The sequence below is a fragment of the Eulemur rufifrons genome, chromosome 28 (genome assembly GCF_041146395.1).
Source record: "Eulemur rufifrons isolate Redbay chromosome 28, OSU_ERuf_1, whole genome shotgun sequence".
NCBI classification, from domain to species: Eukaryota; Metazoa; Chordata; class Mammalia; order Primates; family Lemuridae; genus Eulemur; species Eulemur rufifrons.
The window spans coordinates 12324045-12344577 of record NC_091010.1 but is presented as its reverse complement, the minus strand read 5'-3'; the positions used below and the strand labels follow the sequence as shown (position 1 = coordinate 12344577).

At 43.7% G+C, this 20533-nt stretch overlaps 1 protein-coding gene across 2 annotated transcripts in view; it reads left to right on the top strand.

Moving 5' to 3' along the window:
- Nucleotides 1–20533, top strand: part of GRID1 (glutamate ionotropic receptor delta type subunit 1) — a 680971-nt gene that overhangs the window by 549870 nt on the left and 110568 nt on the right. For both annotated transcript variants that reach the window (XM_069460227.1, XM_069460228.1), the window contains exon 9: nucleotides 20029–20130. In XM_069460227.1, coding sequence (XP_069316328.1) covers nucleotides 20029–20130 — 102 coding nt within the window. The remainder of the gene's footprint in view (nucleotides 1–20028; nucleotides 20131–20533) is intronic.

The window sequence follows — 20533 nt, the reverse complement described above, 5'->3', positions numbered from 1 at the left end:
ACCTTGCACACTCCTGATCTTCCAGCTGAATGAAATCCCAGGAGGAAGCCCCATTGGTCACTGAATTGTTAGACATAATAAGTTCTAGTTGTTGTAAGCCACCAGGTTTTTGGGGGTGGTTTGTTTTGCTGCAATAGGTGACTGAAACACTTGCCCAGGTCCAAGCAGATCTGGGGTTCTAGGCCCCTTTCTAGCTGCCCTTCTACCAGCATAAGAAAACGGGTGACTCAAAAGCTGCTTCATAAGAAGTGGGAAGAGCTGGTGAGAAGAGAAGGCTGAATGCTCAGAGGCACGCGATTAGGCTGCTTCACATACCAAGAGATGTGTCACATGCCGGAGAGACTAGGTTGACTCAAAAGCATCCCAAGATCTCTAAGAAAAATGTAACGATGATAAAAATAAATTTAGTACCTGCAATATGCCAATCATTTTATATGCAGCCTACTCTAATCCTGTAAATAACTTTTAAAGGTAAGTAGGCATTAATTTCATTATTTTTGCAGGTGAAGAAATAGAAACAAAGAGGATAAGTTATTGGCTCAAGGTCACACTGTCTGCAAGGGGAGGAAATAGAACTTGGATGAACGTTTGACTCCCAATCCCAGCTTCTATCTGTCATGCCTTGTTGTGTCCCTCTTGGCCCACTGGCTATGTCTTGAGGGAAGGGGGATTTGGGGGAGGAGGTGTCTCTAGGCATAGCATGCTCTCCTTTACCACCAGTGCTTCGCATGTGTTGTTTCTTTGAGCAGCAGTGGCCTGGATGCTATCCTCTATTTGGGGAAATCCTAGTCATTCTTTAGTGTTAATATCATACCTCACTCTCTTCGACATGCACTTCCCTGGTCCCCTAGGCTCAGAGAATCACTCTTTTCTCTGTTTCCCCTCACTGTCCTCTACAAACCCTCTTCACATGTGTAACCCATGATTTTAACTTCTTCCTTTCATTTACCTTTCTCCCTCCCAGACCACACATTTCTCTAGGACAGGGTCTATGCTTCATTCATTTTTGTGACCTGTGCCTGTCAGATTCTGGCAGGTGGCAGACTTCAATAAGTGTTTGCTTAATTAGTGAATATGTTGGCGATTGGATAGAAGGAACGACTCTGTGAACCATTGCCCAGATTTAAAAAAATGACACCTCTGATGGAAGAGAGTCCCCTTCTCCTCACTGGGTGAATGTCTGTGTTGTCCTTCAGGCTGGTGGCACGTGGATTCTGGCTTCAGATGGAGATTTCACGAGATCAGTGACGTCATGAGTGGGATGGTCACATCACTGGGTTATGGAAGATAAAATTAGAACATTTATTTACAGATATTTTTTCCTAAAGCTTGAGAGGGACATTAAGCTTTGCAATATTTTGCTATATGGGTCGACACGGGTGCTGGTAGGGGCTCTGCCACGGTGCCCTGCTGACCGCGCATGCATCCAAACGGGCCATGCAGGCAAAAGCCTGAGTTGTGCTAACGGAAGTCCTGGTGCATCACCTCGGGATCCTCCTGGCACGCGAGGGGGGGCAGGGCTGTGAGGAGCTGCTGTGAGGCATCTCCCACTGTCCCCCTGGCCACTGGGCGGCCGTCCTCAGGTGGTTTCTTATTGCTCCTCGGGGGTCTGATGGGGCGCGAGCATCCTGCCCTGCCCCTCTCGGGACAGACCGCAGGCCACAAAACCTTGCAGAGGAAGTCTGGAGTTGGCGCCTCTGCAATGGGGTGTCCCACAACTCAAGCCACAGTCACTGCCCTTTTGTTTCAATGTCATCTTTTTTGGCGTGTGGACGGAGGACCCAGGGAGCTGGCACACTGGCTGCTCTTCCTTGCTCTGTCCACAAGTCATCGACTGCCTGAATCTGAGCATGGTGTGTCATCTCTCCACCGGCCCAGTCCTTCCCTGATACAAGCTGAACACAAGCCTCCCTTGTATAGTTAAATGGGATCACGCAGTGTCATCTGTCAAATTTTTAAATGTTCACAAACATTTACTTTTGATGTCTTCACTTACCTCACTGAGGACTGCAAACAGTTTGAAGGCTGACTCTGGTCCGTGGAGCACACTGTAAGCGGCACTGTGGCGTGGACTGAGGGGTACCCAAGGGAAAAGCAGGGGTTCCAGCACACAGACGGTTTGCCCGAATGCCCTAAGTTTTGACTTCAATAAATTGTAATGTCTTGTAATTCACATTTACCTGGAAAAGGATTCATGGATGATATTGAGTTTTAAGTAAAATAACTGATAGCGGATGGAGAACAGGGTTACCTGTGAATAATGGGCAGACTGAAGATGATCCCAGGGAGGCAAACGCCGCTATCAATGTGAGAACGGAGCGTGAGTGGACATGTCTGCAGGCCTCGGTCTGAGCTCCTTGTCAGCCATATTATGAGGCAAAAACAGTGACAATATAGGAAGTTGGTTAAAAAATTTCCAAGTTGTCAATAAAACTATTTAAAATAGCAAATTAAATTTGTAGTGGTTAATAATGAACCTTGTGTTAAATGTATACTGCTGGGTCTTAAAATATTCATTAATGACAATATGATCTCTCAGTAAAAATAATTTATTTTATCTGTATCTCCACTTGTAAAAATATCGTCTGTATGTATTTTATAGTATATACAATATGTTAGTATATGCAGGTACATCATTCGTAAATAAGCATCCATATATTGGTGTAACGTTTTCTCACGGGGTGGTGTTCAGGAAAGGTTCTGACCATGGCAGGAAATCACCTCCAAGGCCTTCCAAGCCCCAAAGGTGGTCAGTCACGTCTCCGCATTTACCCTGCAGGGGCGCGTCAAGATTTCTGGGCTTTCTCCAGTTGGAGTGTGTGTCTCCACCGGTGTGAGCTCAGTGCCAGCCCTGAGATGTGTGTCCCACCAATTCTGACTCATAAAGGGCCTGAGGGCTGGGACTGTGTGTGCTTTGGTCTTGTACCAATTACAAGGATCATAAAGATACACTCAAGAGGCGCATCGACTCTTTCTGCAGTTTGTCTATTCCAAGCTTCATTAAAGAATGTGGATTAAAGAAAAACCATTTGGGGCAGGCGGAGGGAGGTGGCTCTGTCCTGACTGTCAGAGCAGCCAACGAGCACAGACGTGGGGACGACTACTGTCAGCTAGTCATTGACTTGGCAGTACAAGTCCGCATCCCTGGGCTTGCATGAAATTATTTGATATCATACTTTATTTAAAATTAGACTTTATTTTTCTCATTGTAAAAGTAAATCAAGCTCATTATAGAAATTTCAAAAAATGTATTGAATTCTAAAGAAAAAATTCAGCAATAAATTTATTACTCAAAGAATTATTAAATTTTGGATTTATCCATCTGTGTATTATATATCCCCATACCACATATATAACAAATATGTGCATACATATATAATATTAAATATGCACATGGTTATAAGAATATATATTTATCGTTTTGAGTTTTTTTAATTATATAATCTCAATTCCCCACGTTTTACCTATACTGACCCCAAAAGCCACTAAAGAGATTGAGCTCTATTAATTTTTGGTCCTGGGGTTTCCTCTTCTGTGTAGGACTTCACCAGACTGAGCAGGTGAAGTCCTGCAGACTCACTGGTGCTGTGGGGACTGTCTCAGTGGGGTGACAGCAGAGCTGATGTTCCCAAGCTTGCAGCAGCCGTCTATTCTTATTTTCAATGTGAGACTCTTTCTAAGGTCACCTTCGTCTCCTGCACCGACACTTCCCAAACTCTTCCTCAGACCCACCCCCAAGGCAGAGCTTCTCAGAGCCAACCTGGCTCTCCCCCAATATCTGCTTTCTTCGTTTGCATGTGACTTGCCTCATTTATAATATCACTACCAAGAGAAGGGGGCTGTAACCAGGGCAACAGAAGAGGTGCCTTTGCAATTCAGATTCAGCCAGTCTTTCTGCTCCACTTGGTTGGATTCTCATACACTCTTGGCTCTCTTCTCTCTTGAGATTGCAAGAACGTAAACATCCAGAATCTCCCTCTTCAGCTCCTGTCCTTTCCTCCCAGGGCCTCCTCTCAACTCGCCAACACAACACATTCTATTTCCACCAACTAAACATTTCTTCAACAGTTACAAGAGTCTACCCAACATTACTACTACTGCTCAACATTAAGGGTCATGACATTTTCTAATGTTAACACAATCTCTAATAATCCTTTTTAGTGCTGCCTAATGTTATATCCAGGAGGTGCATTATAACTACTCAACATTTCTTATATAATTGGATTTCAGGTGATTTTCCTTTTTTGTTTTTGCGATTATGTTTGGTCCTCTAATGATCACCTTTGTGCTTAAGTTTTGTTTTTGCCATTAACGTGTAGAAGCTCTTCCTTAGAAAAGTTCCCTGGAATTACTGGTCAGGAGGTATATTTGAGCTGGGCGTGGTGGTGCCTGCCTATAGTCCCAGCTACTCGGGAGGCTTAGGTGGGAAGATCACTTGAGGCCAGGAGTTAGAGACCAGCCTGGGCAACATAGTGAGACTCCATCTCTAAAAAATAAAAATCAACAAATAAATTTATTAATTAATAAGAAGTATATTTGTTATGCTCTTGGCTCATACTGCTAAGTTGCCCTCCACAGAGTATCAGTTTATCCTTGTTAATATTATGCTCATTTCACAGTGTTATCACTAGATATTTCATTTTAAAAATTTTATAAGCAAGAAATAGTATATCACTACAACTTGCCTTTTCTATGTTATTAGATTGAGCATATGTCCTTGCTTGTTAGGCAATTGCATATTCTATTTTGTTAATGCATTTGTTCTGGTTTCCTTTCTTTCAGTGTTTCCACATGTTTTATGTTGCAAGCAAATTGTTCTGCCTGTGAGGCTGGGGCAAAAGCCTTGTTCTTAAATCAAGAGTATCACACCTCTCAACTAATCATAGCTGATGATCAGATGCTCAATTTCTTACCTGACAATGTGTCAGGAGAGTCTTGCGATTCTGAGCACACCTGAATCTTCTCTGAATTTTGGTTGAGGGAGAACTCCATGGGATCTTATTTTAGGTTCTCCCAGACCTCAGTCACCTGTCCAAGGACAGATGCTCCTGTTGGGATTCAGCAAGCTATAAAAATAGGTATGCGCATCTTTATTATTTGTGATAACGATAATAATAATGGTCATCGTTTATCGAGTGCCAGCTCTGTGCCAGGCATTTTACTAAGTTCTAAGGGTGCTGGATCAGAAAGTACTCTGTCCTCATACAGCTTATATTCCAGTGGGGGGGGGGAGATAGATAATAAATCTATAAAAATTTTAGCAATTAAATGCCCCTTTGAAGAAAACGAAGACTGACTGATGCAAGAAGCCAACTAAGAGTAGTTCTGGGTTAAAAATGTTTCTAGGGGAAGAGCACGTACAAAGACTCTAAACTGGGAATAGTTTTGGGATATCAGAGGAATAGAAAGAGGGCCAGTGTGGCTGCTATAGGTAACTAGGAGGAAGTGGTAGGATGTCATGTAGGCAGAGGTCAGATCATGTAGAATGTTGTAGGTCATGCTTAGGAATTTGGATCTTATTTCAAATGGATGCCAATGGAACATTTTAAGGGAAGGAGCAATATGAAATGATTTATGTTTCTGAAATGTTACTCTTCCTCCTATGTGAAGGATGGATTATGGTCAAGATAGGCTAGACTATATTATTTTCAGAGGCTTAATACAAGAAAGATTTATTTCTTGTTTACACGGAGCCTGATATAGTTGGGTGTTTCTTTAGGGAATATCTTCATCATGGTGGTCTCAGGCTATTGAATCTCTTATGTGGTAGCTGGATTCCCCAGAGCAAAGGTGACAAGAGAACCAAGTGGACATTGCACGGCTATTTAGAATGTAGCCTCTGAAGTCACAAAGTGTTACTTCTACCACAATTTGTAAATTACAAGTGAAACCAGTCAAGGTTCAAGGAGGAGTGGAGGGGGTAGACTCTGTATGTTGATGGAGGAGTAACACGGTCACAGTCTAGAAGAGCACATGCGATAGATGATGTTGCCACTCTTGGAAGATACCACCTGCAATACCTGTGATACTGCTACCTATGGCCACAGTGATCCACACCTCTCTGGAATGAAAGCTAATCTTCCTCCCTCCCTCAAGAACCCTTAAGTCTCATTCCACTATGGCATCGACTCAAAATCTGGCATCTTTTCATCTAAGTCAGGTTGAGGTACAAATGAAGCTCCTTGAATACAGATTCTTTGATACAGCTCCCCATGTATAGTTCTCCATCTAAAGACCTGAATCTAAAAAACCAGTTATTTGACTCCTCTACATTCAATATACAAAGGTAAGTCAGTAATAGAATAACCGCAATAAATACTCCCACCTGTAAGGAGGGAGGTGCTGGGAAGCACATGGTGGTCACTGGTGGATAGCGATTCTCACATCCAGCTGGACCCGGGTCATTAACTCCTCCATTAGGACCTGTTACTGCTTCTGGGCAACGATTCTCTGTTTCTTGACTCCACCCTTTGAGCTCTTGATTCCTTCTAAGTGATCCTTAATTTTCCGTAAAGAAAAAAAAAAAGTAGACTCTTTGTAGCTGGATATTTTTCCCAGCTGCTTCCTGCCCATAGAAGTTCAGGGATCTAAAAGTCTCTTTCATTCTGCATTGTCTCTGAACCATTTAGTCTAATCTGGCTGGGCTTTAGCCACTACACTTACTTTAAGAACTGTGGGTTTTTAAATGAAGTGTATTGGTTTTTGACCACGTTAGATGAAAGCCATACCTACACATTTCTTTGAGATGGGCTCTTCTTTACCTTGAATTTCCAAATAGGCTGCCCTGGATTCTTGAAAGTTCTACTGTCTGACAGATAGGGTCTGTGATAGTCGCTTTTAAGATTGTGGGAAGCCTTTTGTCTTTCTGAAAGGTCTCCAAGGTACGACATTAAATATTTATGAGCTCTTAAGAAAGGGTTTTACACTCAGACTCTTTATTTCACGGGTCTGCATTTTCTGAGTAGTCTGCAGGAGTTGATCTTTGCACTGAGCACCTCTCTTATTTTGGAATTTTTCTGCTTGAAGAGACTGAGGATGAGAAATAGTTTTATGTTTGAGTCCAACAAACCCTGGCTTCTATTTATTTTCTCTAAATTCCGCTTGAAAGCAGAATTCCTTCTTCATTTAATTTATGAACTGTCTGTGCAGCCATGCGTGCATTGTCATATGCAGCTAAGAGAAAGCAAGGACTGTCCAAAATTCTGCCTGGTTAGATTCACCTTTAGATGCATCTCCTTAGTTGGATTCATCAGTTTATTAAGAGATTTTCTACTTCCCATAGTACTGCAGGTTGAAAGTTTTCCTAAATTTTCTGCCACTGTGTAACCAAGGTAGCTTTTTTTCTAGCTTCTAGTATTTCTGACTAAACTCTTACAGTAAGTTTTCTTGAGTTTTGCTTCCACTAAAAGTCTCCTTAAGGTTCTTCCAGCTTCCTCCTGTACACAGTACCAAAGCTAATCCCACATATTTCATTTTTTTTATAGTAACTCCATATTTCCAGGTAACAAATTCCATTCAAGTTTCTATTGCTGCATAAAAAATGACCCAACCTTTAGTATAATAAACAACAATTTTGTTGTATCTCATGGATTCTGTGTGTCAGAAATTTGGTCAGGCTTATCTTGGTGATTATTCTGATGTTAGCTGAAGTCACTTGTTGACACTCAACTGGCTAATGCACTGATCTGAAGGTTCTAAGGTGGCTTCACTCACATGTCCAGCGCTTTGGCAGAGGTGCTGGGAAGGCTGGACTCATATAGGACTATTGACTAGAATATCCACATGTGGTTGGTCTCTCCAGCATGGCGGTCTCTCCAGCATGGTGGTCTCAGGGTGTTGTACTTTTTGCAGGGCAGCTGGATTCTCCTAGATGAGAGGTTCTCAATGAGTGGTGGTGTGGGTAGGCTGTGTAATTCTCCCCTTCAGGGGATTTTGGGCAATGTCTGGAGATATTTTTGGTTATCACACTGGCAGTGGGGGGGGGGGAGGGTGTTGAGCTACTGGCATCTAGTTGGCAGAGGTCAGGGATGCTTCTCAACATCCTATAATGCACAGAACTTCCCTCTGACCGTCAAATAATTATCTGGGCCCAAATATCAATGGTGTCAAGGTTGAAAAGCTTCGTGCTAGGTGAGCATCCCAAGAGAACGAGGTAGAAGCTGCATGGCCTTTTCTGACCTAGCCTGAACGACATGCAGCATCAGATTCAGGCCAGATTTCAAGTGAGGGGAATTAGACTTCACTTCCTGCTAGGAGGTGGAGAAGTCACATTATAGAAGAGCATGTGGGATGGGGAATATTGTCACAACCATCTTTCGAAAATACAATCTGCAGCAGGAACTGTCAGGGAAATGTGAACGTGCTCAGTGCCCTGAGAAAGGGTAAGCATAATGCTTTAAAGATGCAGGAGGATCTGTCACTTCTGTTTGGAGAGATGAAATGGGGTTTCCTGAAAACATGGCAATTAAACAATTTTTAAAAATGACAAATTAAACTTTGAAAGAAGGGTAGTGCTTTAGCAAGTGCAACTGGAGAGAGAATATTCTAGGAAGGGGGAACAATAGAAATGAAGGTATTGACATTCATGGATCAGCAAACTATGACTCTCGGGCCCAATCCAGCGGGCCACTTAGTCTGTACGAAAAGTTTATTAGAACCCAGCTGCCCCCATTGGGTAGTTGACCACAGCAACTATATGGCCCAAGAAGCCTAAAATATTTACTGTCTTGTCCTTTAAAGAAGAGTTTGCTGATCTCTGGACTAATCCTTTAATTTATTTGCTTATTCAACAAATATTCATTAAGTGCATGAGGTGGGCCAGAAATTGTGTCAAATGATTATGATGGTGAACAAAACAGACATGATCTCTGTCATGCAAGGTGCTTTTCACAGTTACAGTATTTGAGAGCTGTTAAGAACACAGCAAAGTCCTGTGTTTGAGAATATTAAAACTTAAGAGTGGCCGGGCGTGGTGGCTCACGCCTGTAATCCTAGCACTCTGGGAGGCCGAGGTGGGCGGATCGTTTGAGCTCAGGAGTTCGAGACCAGCCTGAGCAAGAGCGAGACCCCATCTCTACTAAAAATAGAAAGAAATTATATGGACAGCTAAAAATATATATAGAAAAAATTAGCCGGGCATGGTGGCTCATGCCTGTAGTCCCAGCTACTCGGGAGGCTGAGACAGGAGGATCGCTTGAGCTCAGGAGTTTGAGGTTGCTGTGAGCTAGGCTGACGCCACGGCACTCACTCTAGCCTGGGCAACAGAGTGAGACTCTGTCTCAAAAAAAAAAAACAAAAAACAAAAAAAACAAAACTTAAGAGTGACCTGGGAAGGCTTTATCAAGAGTAAGACTCATCAGGCAAGACCCACCAGATCAGGAGGAGCCAAGCGTGGGATATGAATGGTAGAAATGTGATTTACTGGGGAAGTGAAGAGTATGCACAAGTTCCTGTGCAGGAGGGACCTTGGCGTGAGAGAGAAAGTGAAAGGTGGCCAGTGTTGGTAGGGTGTCGTGAGCAAGGTGGAAAGTGTGATGAGAAGGATGAGTTTGAAGGGCAGACTCGGTGAGTCTTACAGGCCGTGGAAAGGATAATCCAAGTGTAACAGAAGGCCAGTTGAGAATTCTAAGGAGGGTGAAATAAAGCAATTTTCTTAAAAAAAAAAAAAAAAAGAAAAGAAAAAGAAAAAGCAAGAAAGAAAACGGGCTGCTGGGGATGGGGGTTAGAAAGGAGGTGAATAAGAGAGAAACCGAGAGATAGGTAAGGCAGCTCATAAAACTCCTAGGTAAGAAATAATGGTATGATCTAGACACTGCTTCTCAACTTAGCTGTGCCTGTGCATTCCCTGGGAACCTTGTTAGAATGCAGACCCCGATTCAGCAGATGTGGGTTGGATCCGAGATACGATGCTCCGGGTCCGCAGACCACACACTCACCAGGACCTAGAGGTAAAGACTTACAAGGTGGGGTTTTAGAAATCACTCATTTGCTAACACTTTTCCATGGCTAGAAGTCTTAATGTGAGTTTTCAACACAAAATCATGCAGAGAGAAAATCCTCCCAGGAACTTCCAACCACTGTAAATAAATATGCACCGAGCGAGAAAGCCTTTTATAGAGCTTCAGATCTGAAGCATAACTGGGGATCTAGAATTTGAGAAAAGCATGAAATTCCAGCCAGTTAATGAGGTAGTGGCCAGGGGATGATCAATTTTATAAATCTTTCTAATAAGATTGTATTGAGTGAATAAAAATGAAGAAGAGATAGTCTCTGCCTTTATAGAGATGCAGTTTATTTGGGAATAGATGGAAAAAGAGTCTTAATATATTGTGAAAAGCATTTCCACAGGGCTACGGTCAGGGCATTGTGGGCTCACCGAAGGGAGACATTTACTCTTGGACGTGCAAGGAAAGATCCCTAGAATGATAATCACAGGATGACCAGGAGTCAGAGAACAAGGGAAGAGGAGGGTGTTTCCGGGAGAGGAGATGGCCCAAAGTTTGAAGAGAATATAATGGAAGAGACCTGACACATTTTTCAATGTAAGAACTCATAGAACTGGCTGTTGTACATGTCTTGTCAAACTTCAGACTGATGCATAGTGTATGTAGGGCCATTAATTGTAGTCAGTTCAATCTAACAAGAATTTCTTAAACTGTTAGTATGGGTCTTAGCATAGTAGAAACCTGAGAGAAAAAATCTGTATTGTTAATAACAATAGCTAGTATTTAGTGGAACCTACAGATGAAGACATTTGAGCCTGGAGGAAAAATATGACCAGTTCAAGTAATTTGCCAGAGATCCCCTCGCTCAAAAGTGGAAGAAACAGAATTCCGGCCTGGCTTGTTCTGCTGCCGAGACTGCCTTTGCTAGAACTTGCAGTTGATTCAGAGAGACAAAACTAATACACCTAAAACAATTAAAGAGGGACACAAAGTCAACATTACAGTCATAAGCTAGATTGTAACGCAGTCTCAGAATGAAAATTGCTCCATTGTTTTTCTTCTGATTATAAAAGCGATGCTTCCTGTCTGTAAAACAATTCAAACATTACAGAATTGTACCATGCAAGAGATGAACATTCCCTGTAATCCTATTGCTCCACTCGATTCCAGAAACAGCCACTTTTGTGTCTTAGGCATATACATGCACCATCTCCCAAAGAAATAAGCATTAAAAAGTTTGGATCATACCATATATAATGTTATGTAACCTATTTTTTTCCACACACCATGGAACTATTTGCAGGTAAAACTGCACTTACATTCTTTCTAAAACCTTATAAAGATGCATCTAGTTCTTCAAGATTGGTAGATAATTTCTTGGCTGTTTGAGACCACAAGCTCCATGTAGTTAAAGCACAGTTACTTGAGGGTACCAGTGTCAGTCATAATGTTATTTTGGGAGTCTTAACCATCCTTGCCAGAGGGTCATAGTTGGGTCATATGACATGTTAGTACCACTACCTACCACTCCAGCACATGGCTCTATCATTTTCAAAATCATTGTATACATATCAGGTTTATTTAGATGCAATTATGTGTAGTAAATCCACCCATTTGAGCTGTACAGCATTTGATCATCTCTGACAAACAAATGTATACGGTAGCATGTATACAGAACATTCAAAATATAAGAACATTTCCGTTTCCCCAAATCCCCCTACTTTGTCTTTGCATTCGATACTCTCCTCCCATCCCACCTCTAGGCAGCCACTGATCTATTTTCAGTGGTTTAACACTGCCTTTCTGAGAACACCTTATCCATAGAATCATTGAGTGTGTGGTCTCTTGTGTCTGGCCTCATTCACTTGGCATAATGCTTTTGAGGTCATCCATGTTGTTGCATGTGTCAGTAGTTTGTCTTGCTGAATAGTATTCTTTGTATAAATATAACACATTTTGTTGATCTGTGCACCAGATGATCCACATTTGGAGAGCTGCTGTTTTGGGCCATTATGAATAAAGCTTCTGTGAACATTCACATACAGATCTTTGTAGGGACATAGTTTATATTGGCCTCACATAAATGCCTAGGAGCGGAATTGCTGGGTTGCATAGCAGGGATATATTTACCTTTATAAGAAATCTCCCAGCTGTCTCCCAGTATGGCTGCACATTTTGCATTCCAGATCCTCAACAATACTTAGTAGTGTCAGTCTTTGAGTTTTAGCCATCCTAGTGAGGTTTAGTGGTAGAACACTTCCTTGTTATCTTATTTTGCATTTCCCTGATGATTCCTGATGTGGAATATATATATATTTTCATGTGCATATTGGCCTTTCACATGTCTTTTTTTTGGAAAAAATAAGTCATTTCTCTGTTTTTAAAAATTGGGCTGTTTTTCTTATAGTGGAGTTGTGAGTTTTCTTCACATGTACCTCATACAAGTCCTGCATTGGATATACATTTATTTGACATTGTCTGGTAACTTAGTTGCTGTTATGTTTTGCTTTCTCCCACTCCCCCCCAGTACAGGTTTGGAGGAGGAGAGCTGATGACCGTGGGACCTCCCTTGAGTCTGATGCTCCCAGGGGCTTTGTTCTCCTGCTGGCACATGCTTGGCCTTTACGACTGTTAAATTTCAGGAGTGTTTCTTCTTACTCACTTTTAAAACTGCCACCTCTTTCATCCCATGCTGTGCCATAGATGCTATGTCCTGTCTTTGGAGAGGCTTCTTACCTTGTGAAATTCAGTCCAACAAGTGGTTTTATGACTACAGGTTTCTTATAGGCTAAATTTTATTTATATATATATTTATATAGGGTTTTGTTGGTTATCTGGCTTTTATTGTTGTTGTTGTTACAATGGGAGCAACATTCTCTTTCTGCTTTATATATCTTAAGCAGAAGTGGAGCTTTCCCCATCCTTGCTCTTAATGTGACAGGAAGACTCCATGGCTGGCACTATCAGAGCTGGTCCATCCTTCCATCCCTCTGGTTGACCAAGGCTGAGCTGAGCCCCGTTCTAGGTGCTCATCCAAGCCAGGCAGCAAGGAGTCAAGATGCCCCTTCACTGTGCCAGCAAGGTTTGACACCAGAAGTTAGGAATTCAAGTCCTGGTGCAGGCTAGAATATCCAGTTTCTGGTACTGACACATCATCATTTTGACAAATTTGCCTCCATTATGACTCTGTGAGCATTGAGATGCTCAAGAAGACCTTTGTAGTGCCACCCACACCCAGGAGGAGTAGCAGATGACACGTTAAGTAGCTCCATGCCTGGGCTAAGCAGTCACCCTGGAGTTTCAGGTAGTAGAGACTGGGCTTGGGCATTTTCACTGCCTCCATCACCAATGATCCGTTGCCAGGGCCAAAGGCATTTCTGCCAGTTTTCATTACCTTTCTCTCCAACACTACTGGGGAAGCATCTTTTTCTCATCCTTGCCAAAGGTTTTTCATAAGCCCTCGTGTGTGATAGCCCTCCTGCATATTTCACTCTTCTTCCAGTTTCTTCCAACTCTGTCCTCTGGACATTTAGTGTAAGTTCTTGTGAGGCTTGTTTTAAGATAGTACAACTTTCACCAAAGGCTCAACTCCCTGTGCAACTGGTCCTGACTGAGACAAGACTTTCATCTCTCCCATCTCAGAGTGAGAACCACCCCTTCCTGCACAGCATGTCTGGGGGCTTCAGGAGAGGCACTAGCCCCTTCCTCAGTGGGTGTATGAACCTGATACTGACTGCCAACTCCTGTGATCCCTGCCCTCCGACGCCCAGCCTCAGCGACCCTGATGTGCTGGAGTCCCCAAAATGAACTGTAACATTATACTATACTGCAGGAACCCTGGCTGCTAATAATATTCTACCCTCAGATAATATTATAACATAGTGATATTCTACGCACAGATTCTACACTCTCCTTCTGAGATGCTGTGTTTGTGTCTAACCATGTTGTTTCTGCATTTAGCCAGAGCTTAAGACTTGTAATCAACTGTCTGGAAATTAGTGCTGGCCAAATGTCCAATTCAAGCTGATTCAAGAAAGTGGGTTCCCCTTCATCCCACCCCCATCCAAGGCTGTGATTCTTTGAAACATACATTGAGCCCAATTATTTTCCAATACAAGTAGGCAAAGGGATAAAAAAAAAAAACAACAACTAATAGATGACTTATTGTTTTAGAAAAGTCCATGGCACTGACATGAGGATAAACCCAGTATGGCCATCGTTCCTGAAGCCAGGGCCATCTGCACTCCGTGGATGGAAGTCACTAGTTGATAAGGGGACAGCTCTCATGGGGCTTCAGCTGTGGTTGTGAGGTTGGATAAACATGGTCATAAAATCTTCACCTCTTGTTTCTAGTACTCTCTTGAGACAAGCTTACCAACAAACTATTTCTCACTTACTTGTGAGAGTATCACAATATAGGCTATTGATCTATTGTCTTGTTGGATATTGTTAAACCTGAGATTTGGGGTTAAGGCCTTCTTTCCTTTCTTCCTTCTCTCCCTTCCTCTCTGCCTCCCCCGCTTCCTTGCCTCCCCAGGAATGGGCAAGACTCTCTGTTTGAAATTGGTCATGTTCTGTCTCTGGGCTATAAAGCAGTTGGATTTCCTCTTCTTTCCTTTCTCCCTCCCAGTGAAAAGAGGCAACAGCTTAAGACACCTCTATAATTAGGTTGCAGATCACAAAGCCCAATCTTCCAAAGGAGGCCTGTCCCATTTAGGGTTAATAGCCCTGCATTCATTAAGAACAGGGCCACAAAGTCCCAAATCCCCACATCTTACATCTCAGAAACACTAACATGGAGAATACCCCGATTGACTCAGGAAATACATTTTCCTGAGACCAGTGGTTTATGAAATATATTCTCCAACTGGCTGATCTCTTGAACAGTTGTTTGTCATAATCAGATTTTGAGACCATATATCTCCTTTCAAGTGATGATTGTGCTGTAACCTCTGGCTCCATCCACATTTCTGTTCTGGGTAGAGCAGATCTCGGTGATGAACGAAAACCATAGCTGTCTTATCAAATAGCAGCAGTACTTGTTTTGTTTAACAGTGCTGGAAATTAGTTTTTCAGGCACTGATCTGGACAGGTCAGCTGTCAAAAGTGGGTGTCTGTGTCCATAAATTCATCGATCCCATAAAAAACATTCTGTCTGCAAAATACAAGAGGAAGTGAGAGTAGACACACTCATGTACAAATGAAATGGTCTGCAGCCGTACGACTAAGTGTCAGGACTTCTTTGGGTAAAAGGTTTTTCTGGCTTCCCATTTATCAAGCCTATCAGCCTCATTTGGCTTTTATTGACTGAAACATTTTCCTCGGCATGCTGGACGGGGCGCGGAGCACCGGGCACCCTCAGGGTGGAGTGGGAGGCGGTCTTTCCTAATCCTGGCTGGCTGCAAGCCTGGGAATCCATTTAAAGGTGTCATTTTACTTTAAAAAAAAAAAAAATGACACCGGAATCTTTCATTTGGACTGTGCATTTCTGTGTTCTGGTCTCTAATATATCAGGATCTCAGAGGGACGGTCTCACCTGGAAATGGTGAAAGTTTACCGCTCTGGCCTTGGGATTTGGGTAAGAGCACATAGCTTTGTGGAAATAGGAAGATTCGCTCTGCCCGGAGCACGGGCTCCGGCCGACGTGAGGGAATAGCAGACCTTCCTGCCCCACACGGACAGTCCTGGATCCCGGACCACGGTTGCACTCCGATGTGTTTGAAAGGCAGCTTTTTGGTTTCTCTTTGAAGTCTTTTTTCTTTCTTTGTCCAGGAACAGGACGCCTAAAGGCCAGGGAGAGAGAAGTCGGTATTAAAACAAAATAAAACAAACAAACAAAACCTTTACGTTCTAAACACTTTGAGACAAAAAAATAAGGATGATAACAAGTTTCGAGGAATTTTATTTTTCTTCTCATGGAGTTTCACTTTGATTTAAAGGGCCTTCTGGCATTAAGGTTGTCTGACTATTAGGTAAAATGAGCTGGTGCTGTTCCTCTTTTTTAGTGGAGAAAAATTGCTTATCTCCACGGATCTGTGCCTCAGCCGTGGCCACTTCCTGTCTTCCAACCCTGCAGGTGTGTGGTGCCCTGCACCGTCTCAGAGAGGTCTCAGATCAGGAGGTGCTGTAGGGGTGAAGCTAGCAACATGCCGCGTCTAGGGGATAAGCCACTTCCGGGCCAGAGTTCCTTAAAGCCAGAGCGCTGGCTTAATGGTTTCTGACTCTCAGATTGGCCTGACATACTGACAGATAATTTCACTTCAATTATTTCCCCGACATTCCATTTTCAGTCATATAAAGACATGTGATGGGATATTGCTTAATCATCTATGCTAGTTATTTTTATCAAAATCCTATTTTCCTTCCTATTAAAGTAGTGAAAAACCTGTTAAAAAATGAAGAGCATAGAGAAGGTAATAGTGATTATTTATGATTCCACTGAGTATTTGTAACACATATAGGCATGTGTCACATTTTAATGTATCTCCTCCTATATTTACTACTGCTTAAAAAATAATTAAGGTTGTATTGTACACATAGTTTCATATCCTGACTCTTTATTTTTGTGATTCTTAATTAAGATATTTTATAATAGATTATTTCAAGTTTATTTTCTCTTTTGAACATCCTCTCACTGGTTGGCAGGAGAGAGATTTTTATTCCATTTTGTAGATAAGAAAATGAAATTTCAGTGAAGTTTAATTTATTGAACAAATATTTGTTGACTGCCTCCTACATTTCAAGCACTGTGTTGTCACTCAGGTAAGCGGTAAGAACAGCTAGAACCTAGGTCTACTGACTCATAAACATTTGCTAATTTCATGCTTCCAATTTCTCATGTTCTAGACCAGTTACAGAAGTTGATCTTGGAGAGGAGAACCTGGTGTTCGAGGGAAGGTTGGAGACCCTGAGACAGAGTGAGCAAGACAAGGTCCAACTCAGGAGCCTGAGGTTCTAGACAGCTTATGAAGATGGGTTTTGACTCCAGAGAACAGAGCGAGAAACCCAAATCCCACCTCTGGCTCACAGACATAGGCCCAAAGTAGAAGGCCCTGGGGATCATTTCTATTGCAGCTTTGCAGAAGTCACCAATATTGGGCTAAAGATGTGTTAGTTGTGATGACTGTATCACACTAATGTAACATCTTAACAACAGGGAAATTGGTTGTGAGGTACATGGACATGATCTGCACAACCTCTACAACTTTTCTGTAAATCTAAAGCTATTCTAAAGTTAAAGTTTATTTTTAAAAATGACGTGCCTGAGATGAGGGTGAGGGATTTGGTGGGGATTGTAGTGTACTTTGGCTACGTAAACTGAAATGAAGCTGAGAGTCAGGGTTAGTTCTAGATTAGGAAGGCCTTTCTTTTAAGCCAAACACAAAAATGTTTATTCTGTAGGAAGTAGAAATTCATTAGCAGATTTTCATTACCATAGTTCATGTTTATTTATTATAAAGGTGCATAACAGCATGTTGGAGGATGGCCCAGAAGAGAGAGGGGTCGAGGGTAACAAGACCAGCAAGGAGGCTGTTGCAAAGGTCTGGGCAGAGGCAGTGGTATCTGAAGCAAGGCAGGGGGCTAGCAGCAGAGAAGGGTGTGGAGAGCCACCAGGAGGCAGAGTCCTTCTTGGAGCTGAGCTGACACCCTAGCAGGACAGGGCTTAACCCCAACTGCTTCTTCCTGCCTCCGTTCTCCGTTCTCACGCCCGATCACAATCCCAATAGAAAGACAGGTGAAGTCTGGTTGACCAAGGCTGAGCTGAGCTCCGTTCTAGGTGCTCATCCAAGCCAGGCAGCAAGGAGTCAAGATGCCCCTTCACCATGCCAGCAAGGTTTGACACCAGAAGTTAGGAATTCAAGTCCTGGTGCAGGATAGACTATCCAGTTTCTGGTACTGACACATCATCATTTTGACAAAATTGCCTCCATTATGACTCTATGAGCATTGAGATGCTCAAGAGGACCTTTGTAGTGCCACCCACACCCAGGAGGAGTAGCAGATGACACGTTAAGTAGCTCCATGCCTGGGCTAAGCAGTCATGGGATGCAGGCAGCCCACATACACGCCCATTCCTGCTTCCTGAGTTCACGTCGGAGCATCCAAAGAATGCAGGCAGTCAACTCTGTGACTCCATATGTCCGAGTCTGTCCTCTTCCCTTTGACCAGCATTTTAGTCTAGAGGCAGGAATAGATTCTGTGTCCTAGTGCTATTTCTTGAGACCCAAGGGAGAGAAAGCCATGAGATTTCCTTCTTGTTGTAGCAACTCCCAGAATGCAGTATGTTTGGCTTCTTTGATGTCCTTGAGCAGAATTCTGGGTAGATCTTCACTTGTTCTTTGCTGAAATGCCACCCGCTCCAAATTAATTAGGGTGGTGGTGGGGGCTCTTCAGCGTGCATGACGATGCTCTTAACTAAATTGCTCATTTATCACTGCCAAGTATCCTGCTTAGAATGGAGTGCGCACTGGTGGGTACCACGTCCAAAGTGATAGCAAGAGCCTCCAGATTTCTTTCCAACTGGCTGTAGAACTCCATACCTTATTCCGATGGTTTTGCATTAGGCCTCAGATTGTAGCATCTTCCGGGTGGAATGGGCCTGCAGGTCCTGGAACTGTGGCCTTACAGTCACGGCGCAGCGTGCAGACCCTGCTGCAGATGTCAGGACTGTGAGAAATGCCGAGGGAGTAGAAGTATCCTTAAGGGGAGCAATTGGTGACTCCTTTGGGGCCCCCAATGGCACGTCTCCACAGCCGGTACTCCTTCTGTTTGGGTTAAGTAGGGGTCTTATGGATTTTCTTTGACAAACAGGAGATGCTGCCTGTGGCAGTTTGATCCTTTAACCCCTTGCTATTTAAATGGTGGTGCACAGGCCAGCAGCAGTGGCATCACCTGGGAGCTTGTTAGGTGTGAATAACCTCAGGTCTCCCTAGTGAGTATGCAAAATCCCCAGGTGACTGGTGTGCACGTCATAGTTTGGGAATTACTGCTTTAATCTACAGCAGTGGCTCACAGTCTGGGTGTGCACTCAGATCACCCAGGGAGCTAAAATATCCATTTCTAGCCCACTACAGACCAAATAAATAAGAATCTCTGGAGGTGGGGTCCAGCCTCCAGGATATTTTAAAAGCCCCCTTAAGAAATCCTGATCTGCAGCCAAGTTAGTGGCCCAGAGACCGAGATGAGCAGGGGCCCTCAACCTTGGTCTCGATATTGCGATCACTCGGAAAGCATTATCACTCCCACGCCCAGGCCCTGACTTAGTTGGCTTGAGATGGGCCTGGCTGTCTGCATTTTTTTTTTTCTGTCTCCCCAATTAACAGTTGAGAATCATTGACCGGACCAAAGCCTCATCGTTGTCGTACAAATGCTGCAGGGATGCAGGGAGGGGAAGCAGCCCCAAGGACAACTGTGGCTCCGTTGTTTTTGAATCAGGCTAGGGTCTCCTTGGCCACTTTAGGGTGGCAGTCAGAGATGCATCTAGGTATTGGACACACCCTGCAGGCTTAGGAGAATATAGCAGATCCAAAGCACATTTGTTCTGTTACTATCCGCTACCTGCACATCAGGGAAAAAGATGGAGCTCGCATCACAGTGAAAACAGGCAGGAGGCTCTTGGCCCTGCTTGCGATAGTCACTGGGGTGCAAGACGAGCTGAGCACTTGGGGCCTCATCCTACTCTCGGACACAACAGTGGCTAAACCCAAGTGCCCTGTGGCCCTGGCAAGTCACAGGAGTAAGTTAAACAAAGAGGGTACCTTCTGGGGTACACAGTGACATGGCCTCCATGGGTGGAGAGAATAAAACTGGACATAAACACTCCTTCTAGAGACATGTTCTCACTAACTGGTTTCATTTTAGGGGTGCCGAGTTCTAGAGATCCAGGAAGGCTGATGGAGGAGTGGCCGCCTTCGTCTGTTCCATCTCTGTCCTCTGTAGGGTTTAAGATGGCTTTGGTCCTCTGGGAACCCCAGAGCGCTGCTGTCCACCTCCCTGCCTGATTCAGGACCCAGTTTAGGAGACGAGGTTCCAAGGTGTGCACAGCGCCTGTTCCATCCCTCACACTCCCTTTTTTCCTTCGCAGCTGGCTACGTGGGACTCGGAGAAGGGCCTGAACGGCAGCCTGCAAGAGAGGCCCATGGGCAGCCGCCTCCAAGGACTGACTCTCAAAGTGGTGACTGTCTTGGTAGGATCATGGGGATATTCTGGAAGCTTCGCCGTCCAGGCCTTTGAGTCAGTGGCTACTTTCTGTGTAATGCAGGGTTTGGAGAGAAGGGGGTCTTGAGGAGTGGTTGGAGCTTTCATTAAAGCCTTTCCTTTAAGTAATAGTGAGGATGATGAGGGGAGAGTGAGATTGGATATTCTGCCCCAGGGTCTCGGAGGCCTTCCACAAGGGGTCCCAGAGCTGCTCTAGAGCAGGCCCTGTCATCCAGACCCACTCCGAGTGCTAGAGGGGCCCAGCTGCTCCACTCGTTCCTGTATGTAAACTGGTCTTGACCTGCTGCTAGTCCTTAGGAGGGCTGTGCTGGTGGCCAGGTCTCTAGAAAGATGCTAGAGGAGGACATTCTTCTAGCACTCAGCACCACTGA